The sequence below is a fragment of the Trachypithecus francoisi genome, unplaced genomic scaffold (genome assembly GCF_009764315.1).
Source record: "Trachypithecus francoisi isolate TF-2019V2 unplaced genomic scaffold, Tfra_2.0 Lachesis_group4, whole genome shotgun sequence".
NCBI classification, from domain to species: domain Eukaryota; kingdom Metazoa; phylum Chordata; class Mammalia; order Primates; family Cercopithecidae; genus Trachypithecus; species Trachypithecus francoisi.
The window spans coordinates 148,969,987-148,977,647 of NW_022681469.1; the positions used below are offsets into that span (position 1 = coordinate 148,969,987).

At 41.5% G+C, this 7,661-nt stretch overlaps 1 protein-coding gene across 2 annotated transcripts; it reads left to right on the forward strand.

Moving 5' to 3' along the window:
• Nucleotides 1-249: 249 nt before the first annotated feature.
• On the forward strand, nt 250-5,460 carry LOC117073501 (endogenous retrovirus group K member 7 Gag polyprotein-like). Of its 2 annotated transcripts, none has more exons than XR_004433255.1 (2): nt 250-391; nt 4,913-5,460. XR_004433255.1 is itself a non-coding variant. In XM_033194492.1 (2 exons), exon 1 carries the CDS (start codon nt 700-702, stop codon nt 1,507-1,509), a length of 810 nt encoding a protein of 269 aa, XP_033050383.1. In that variant the 5' UTR covers nt 450-699; the 3' UTR covers nt 1,510-1,516; nt 4,913-5,460. The 2 variants fall into 2 exon arrangements, 1 of the variants encoding a protein (XP_033050383.1); XM_033194492.1 differs by lacking the exon at nt 250-391 and adding an exon at nt 450-1,516.
• Nucleotides 5,461-7,661: the final 2,201 nt, after the last annotated feature.

A 7,661-nucleotide genomic window follows, 5' to 3' on the forward strand; every position in this document is an offset into this window, starting at 1 on the left:
AGTTTTCTTTTTTAGTTACGTCCTTTTCTGGTTATGGTATTAGGGTGATGCAGGGGCCATTGAAAACAATATGCTAAGAATAGATAGGGCTCAAGGACAGTATCTCCAGTTGAACTTTTAATGAACTCCAGTAGGCGCCAAGAAGGCAGACAAATAAGGAAGAGCCTAGAGACAAGGAACTAAGCAGAAGGTTACATCTGGGTAGAGAAAGTTTGTTTTGCATTGTGTGATTTCTGCTGATGTGAGGTTTATGGAGTATAAATAAAGTGAGGCGGAGGCTCTGCGCGCGGCCGCCATGTTCTCTGTTTGTCTTTGTCTCTTGCGTCTATTCATTCTTCACCACCCCCAGCGCGGTCCTCAATAAGTGGTGCAGTGAGCAGGGTCCGCACGGGTGAGTAGTGGGGAACAAGAAGGGGAATCACCTAGGAGCAGGTAAAACCCGGGGATTGTTAAGGGGAACATTCTTAAGCTTTCATTATGGGGAATTCCAGTTCCTTGGCCTCAGAATATGTAAGATTATTACAAGGGCTTTTACTTTCGATTGGGGTTGATACAAAAGAGAGAACTCTGCAAAAATTGTTTGCTCATGTGGAACAACATTGCTATTGGTTTCAATATCAAACTAAAGTGCAATTAAATAAATGAGATTGGCAACAGGTTGTTAAGACCCTTTGTTAAGCACACCAGCGCGGTGATGTAATGTCGGCACCTTTATGGGCCCTTTGTGCTTCTATTACCCAAGCTTTGGAGCTCTTAGAGACAGACTCTGAAAAAGGGGAAAATGGGGATGAGGAGTCTTCGAAGTCTCCAATAGCCATTTCCCCTTCTTTAGATAATCCTGTAGCTGGTGGAAACGGTCCTTTGTCTGATGATGTGTCTCATGAAAAGGAATCAGAAATTCAAAAGGAGCTGCAGCCGGTTGTTCAATTGCTACAACAAATTTTACAATTACAGTTATCTCCCCCTCAGCCTTCTCCTCCACCCACTCCTGTTTTTACTTTTCCTGTGGTCCATCCACCCCCATCGGCACCCAAGGTGGAGGAGGAGGACAGTTTTCCCCCACCACCACCACCAGTGGAAATGTTGCCTCGTTCAGGCACGGTTTTTGCTGTCCCTGCTTCTACTGCTAAAGCTGTAATTGAGGTATTGGATTCTCAAGAGAATGAAGATCCTCTACAATTGTTTCCCATTACTAGGCAACCTTTTGGTCCTAATGATCAATTTCCTCAAGGAGGTATAAATGTACAGTATAATGTCCTTCAATTTAAGTTCCTTAAAGAAATGAAGGCAGCTGTTGCTAATTATGGCCCTCAATCCCCCTTTGTCATGGGGCTTTTAGATTCTTTCTCTTCTGAGAATTTGTTTTTGCCTCTTGATTGGGAGACCTTGGGGAAGGCTGTTTTGGACCGCTCTCAGTGGCTTCAGCTACGCAGTTGGTGGCTGGAAGATGCCAAAGAACAGGCTCGCCATAATGCCACTAGAAATCCTCCAGGGCCAACAGAGGAGTAATTAACAGGTACTGGTCAGTTTGCTACAGTAGCGGCTCAATCTGGACTCAATGACATGGCATTATCACAAGTTAAAGGACTGTTTTTAAAGGCTTGGTGTAAAGTAGAACCATCGGGGAAAACTACCTTGTCTTTTGTTAAGGTTTTGCAGGGTGCCAATGAACCTTATCCTGATTTTGTTGCTCGGCTCCAAGATTCTGTAATAAAGACTGTGGGTAGTGGGGCTGCAGGCAAAATCCTGATAACCACACTAGCCTTCAAGAATGCTAATCAGGAATGTCAGAGGTTGTTGCGTCCTCTCAAGGCTGCTGGAAACTTACAAATAGAAGATTTTATTAGAGCCTGTGCAGGAGTGGGAGGGGCTGCCTATAATGCACAATTGTTTGCTGGAGCTTTATCTAAGGCACTCATGGGAAAAAAGGGAGTTTGCTTCCAATGTGGAAAGACTGGTCATTTTAAAAAGGAGTGCCATAAACTATCTAATAAGAGCGATTCCTCAAGAGTAGGATCTAAAAAGCTTCCCACTGAGCCCTGTCATCGTTGTGGCAAAGGGCGACACTGGACTAATGAATGTCACTCTAAGGTAGACAAAGATGGTAATCTTTTAACCTCCGGATCAGGAAACTTGCAAAGGGGCCCTTCAGCTTGGGGCCCCAACAACAATACAAGCCCTCTTCATTTGCAATTTCCAGTCAGCTCAGGGGTCCAGCATCAGCAGGCCAGTCAGTCAATGTTAACCCCCAATTTTCAGTAGCTCAGCTTTTCTCTGCTACTTCTGGTAGCGCTGCTGCTGATGTGGCGATTTTGCAGGCCATCGAACTTACCTCAGAAATGGGGATTGTTAAATTGCCTACAGGTGTTTTTGGGCCATCACCGTCACATACTGTTGGACTGCTTATAGGACACAGCAGTAGCATTCTACAGGGTTTACAAGTTCATTTGGAAGTTATAGATTCTGATTATAAAGAGGAAATTCAAATTATGGCACAGGCTCATAAACCCATATCCCTTAAAGGGGGGCAGCGGATTGCACAACTTCTTTTATTACCCTATTTTCCGTTTCCTTCATGGGGACAAAAAAGAACCAGAGGTTTTGGAAGCACGGGTAAACATTTTTTGGGAAAGTTTAGTAACTCAACAAAAACCTTTGTTTCCCCTCAAAGTAGAGGGACAAATTTTTCAGGGCTTGGTCGACACTGGAGCAGACGTTTCTATTATTGCCTCCAACCAATGGCCTTTACAGTGGCCTAAACAGTCTGTTGCTGTTTCTCTTACTGGATTAGGTTCTGCCTCTGAGGTGTATCAAAGTTCTCAATTCTTGAGTTATCCTTAGGTCATATAGAGCCTAGTACTTCTCCATGGAATTCCCCTGTCTTTGTAATAAAGAAAAAAAAAATGGTAAATGGAGACTATTAACAGATCTTCATGCTATTAATGCATGTATTCAACCCATGGGATCTTTACAACCTGGCCTTCCTAATCCTTCTATGATTCCTCAAGATTGGTTACTCATGATTATTGATTTAAAGGATTGCTTTTTCTCTATTCCTTTGCATCAAAAGGATTGTGAGCATTTTGCCTTCTCTGTCCCTGTTTTTAATAATTCTCAGCTACTTTCGCGATATCAGTGGAAAGTTTTACCTCAAGGTATGTTAAACAGCCCTACCTCGTGTCAAGAATTTGTTCATCAGGTCCTGGATCCTGTTCAAAAGTGTCATCCTTCTGTTCTTTTATATCATTATATGGATGACATTCTTCTTGCTGTACCCACCAAAGAAAAGCAGCAAGATGCTTTCGCATCTTTACAAACTCAGCTTTCTTTTTACTCACTTAATACTGCCCCAGAAAAAATTCAAATGAATTTTCCTATTCAATATTTAGGTTATACCTTAGGAGCACAAAATATTCGACCCCAAAAAATTCAAATTCGACGTGATCATTTAAAAACATTAAATGACTTTCAAAAGCTTTTAGGAGACATTAACTAGATGCGTCCTGTTTTAGGAATACCAACATATCAGTTACAACATCTTTTTTCTATTCTAGAAGGAGACAGTCACTTGGACAGCCCATGTCATTTAACTCCTTTGGCTTTACAGGAACTCCAGCTGGTAGAAGAGCAGCTTCAAAAAGCCCATTTACATTATATCTTTCCTGACGTTCCCCTTTCCTTGTGTTTATTTCACACTTTACATTCTCCCACAGGAATGATTCATCAAACAAATCAGCCGTTACAATGGATCTTTTTGTCCAACAAAACATCTAAACGCTTGACTACTTATGTTGATCATTTAGCTAAATTAATCATCAAAGGACGACATTGCTGTCGACAACTCTGGGGAGGAGATCCTTCCTTAATTATCTCTCAATTCACTCATAGTCAGATTACTTATCTCCTTGCCACTTCTGATTCTTGGCAAGTTGCTTGCGCCTCATTTGTTGGACAATTTTCTACCCAATATCCTAAGTCTCCGATCTTTTCTTTTCTCAGGCAGCATTCTGTGTTACCTTTCTCACCAATATCTGTATTTCCTGTTCGAGGTCCACTTTGAGCCAACATCGAGCTCCTCTATTCATTACTCATCTTCGTTCTCATTCTCAACTTCCTGGACCCCTAGTTCATGGTAATACTCAAATTGATTCGCTTTTAATCAGCCACCTGCAGGCTGCAGAACAAGAACATACTCTACATCACACTAATAGTTCTGGCCTTCAACAACGGTTTCATTTAACTCGTAAACAAGCTCATTCTCTTATCCAAGCTTGTCCTTCTTGCGCTCCTTTAAGCATTCCATCTTTCCATCCCGGGGTTAATCCGCAAGGTACTCAAGTTAATCAGATCTGACAAATGGATGTCACACATGTCCCTTCTTTCAGACGATTAAAATATGTTCATCATACCATTGATACTTTCTCTCATTTTCAATGGGCAACTCCTTTGCCATCTGAAAAAGCTGACTCTGTTATTACTCATCTCTTAGCTTGTTTTACCATCATGGGTATTCCTCTTATACTTAAAACTGATAATGCCCCTGCTTATGTCTCTTGTAAATTACAAATTTTCTTACAGCAATACAATATTAGACATCTCACCGGTATCCCGGGCAACAGTCAAGGTCAAGCCATTATTGAGCGTGCAAATTTAATCTTAAAAACACAGCTGCAAAAACAAAAAGGGGGAAATGAGTCCCCCAGAAACCAGATACTGAAGGTTCTTTTTACCTTAAATTTTTTGAATCAATGGAGACAATTGCAGGACTCTGCTGCTGTAACTCATCTTTCCTCACCTCCCTTGGCGATAGTCCCCGCTGACAATTTAAGGGTTTGGTATCCTAATGAAGAGGGTAAGTACGCTCAAGGGCAAGTTCTAAAACAGGGACGGGGCTATGCTCTTATCCTTACAGGGAGCGGACCTGAGTAGTTTCCTACAAGGCGATTGAAACCCTGTTGAAAAGAAAACTGGACTCAGCATGCACCTCTTCTTTTGTTGGATGTGCCTCGGCAGGGGACTTATTTCCCTTAGTGAGGCTTTGTATGAATATTGGACTTATATTCCCTTTCCACCCTTGTATCAGGGAGTTGCCTGGGGGGAGGTGGAAATTAAGGTTTTCACCAATGACACTACTTGGATGCCGTCCCCCTATATGGATAATGACAACATAGAATGGGAAAAGGGAATAATAAATAGCACATACCAATTTGGAGTGGAAGGACTTCCAATTTGCGTGGGAATTAGTCCTCATTGTCTCTGGAAATCGCATGAAGCTTGAGCTGTTCACTATAATCATAGCCATGTGGCTGCTAACACTGTTATTATTGTAACTAGAAGCTTTCAGTATAACCATACTGTATATAGTAATGAGACTATTCCTAGTTCCTTACCTTTTTGTCCTATCCCAGAGGTTTCCCCTAATATTGAGGTGCTGGAGTGGCAGCACTGTCGGGGAACTAAGCCCCGAATTTTAATAGAGTACAATGGGCTGCAAGTAACTGATTGGAGTGTGCAGGGTGATTTTCAAACAAAATTTAGTCACATACGTTTGAAATGGCACCAGGTAAATAAAAGTATTGCCGCTGATGGTAATGAGACCTTGGTATGGCATGAAGGAGGCTTGTCGCCACCTATGCCTCATCTTAAACACTCTTTACAAGTGCAGAGTCATCTTTGGAAGTTATTAGCTGCAGGTGATGCTATTAGTACTTTTGTGGGAAATATGTCCCTTAATCTTTCTAACCCGAAGAGCTCCTTTCATATTCACTTACATCGGAATACCTCCCGATATATTATTGCTTGTGTCCAAAAGCCTTACCTATTATTAGCAGGGAACTTGACATGGGATAATGATACGGGGATTGTTAACTGTAAAGATACATGTACATTTTTGTCTTGCCTCAATCATTCCTGTTGGCGCAGTTTTATGGGGGATATTTATATCCTCAGGGCTCGTAAGGAAATTTGGCTACCTGTCAACCTTACGCGACCGTGGGGGGCATCACCTCTTGAGACTTATATTTGGACTTCCCTTCAGCGGACCCGTCCTGCCCTTGGACTTATAATTGCCTTGGTGATGAGCCTTGTTGCCATTGCCTCCACTGCGGCTGTGGCAGGGCTCGTGCTACATCAAAGCATACAAAATGCTGAATTTGTACAGCAATGACATGAACAATCTCACCGGTTGTGGCTGCAACAACGGAACATTGACTCCCAAATCACTGAAAGATTGGACAATGTGGAACAAGCCTTAATGTGGCTTGGAGATCAGCTCACTGTCCTCAGTACTCGGATAACACTGCAATGTGATTGGAACTCTACTCAATTTTGCGTAACACCTGTGCCTTTTAATATCTCTCAAAATTGGACCGAAATCTGAAAACTATTAATAGGCCATAAAAATATTAGTGTGGACATCCAAAAACTCACTCAAAACATTTCCAAAGCATTTCAACAACATTACATGTATTGTCCGGAGCAGCTACTATGCAGGAGCTGGGTCAACACCTTGCTGCTCTTAATCCACGGACCCAGATGAAAACATGGATTTCTACAATCTCTGGAAGTATATTGCTTTGGGCGCTTGGATTGAGTCTACTTCTGGTAATCTGATGCTCCCTCTGTCACTTCCAAAAACAAAGGAAAAAACAGGAACAAGTATGGGCTACCTTTCTAAGATTGAGGCAAAACAAAAAGGGGGAAATGCAAGGGCCATTGAAAACAATATGCTAAGAATAGATAGGGCTCAAGGACAGTATCTCCAGTTGAACTTTTAATGAACTCCAGTAGGCGCCAAGAAGGCAGACAAATAAGGAAGAGCCTAGAGACAAGGAACTAAGCAGAAGGTTACATCTGGGTAGAGAAAGTTTGTTTTGCATTATGTTATTTCTGCTGACGTGAGGTTTATGGAGTATAAATAAAGTGAGGCGGAGGCTCTGCGCACGGCCGCCATGTTCTCTGTTTGTCTTTGTCTCTTGTGTCTGTTCATTCTTCACCACCCCCAGTGTGGTCCTCAATAGGTGATGCTGGCTTCATAGAATGAATGGGGGAGGGTTCCTCCTTTCTCTGTCTTGTGGATAAGTGTCAAAGGGATCAGTACCAATTCTTCATGAATGTCTGATATAATTTGGCTATGAATCCATCTGGTCCTGGAATGTGCTGGTAATTTTTAATTACCATTTCAATCTCGCTGCTTGTTATTCATCAGTTTGGGGTATCTAATTCTTGATTTAAGCTAGTAGGGTTGTATTTTTCCAGGAATTTATCAGTCTCTTCTAGGTTTTCTAGATATGTGCATGAAGATGTAAACAGTAGCCTTGAATTATCTTTTGTATTTCAGTGGTGTCAGTTGTAATATCTCCTCTTTCTTAGTAAGATTATTTGGATTTACTCTCTTCTTTTATTTGTTAATCTTACTAATGGTCTGTTAATTTTATTTATCTTTTCAAAGAACAAGGCTTTTGTCTTGTTTATCTTTTGTATTTTGTTTGTTTTAATTACATGTAGTTCTACTCTGATATTGGTTATTTCCTTTCTTCTGCTGTGTTTGAGTTTGATTTTTTTCTTGTTTCTCTAGTTCCTTGAGATGTGACCTTACAATGTCAATTTGTGCTCTTTCAGTCTTTTCGATGTAGGCGTTTAAGGCTATGAACTTTCCTCTT

Bases quoted from the DNA above. Each gene is read 5' to 3' on its own strand.
- LOC117073501 (XM_033194492.1), top strand. From the start codon at position 700: ATGTCGGCACCTTTATGGGCCCTTTGTGCTTCTATTACCCAAGCTTTG.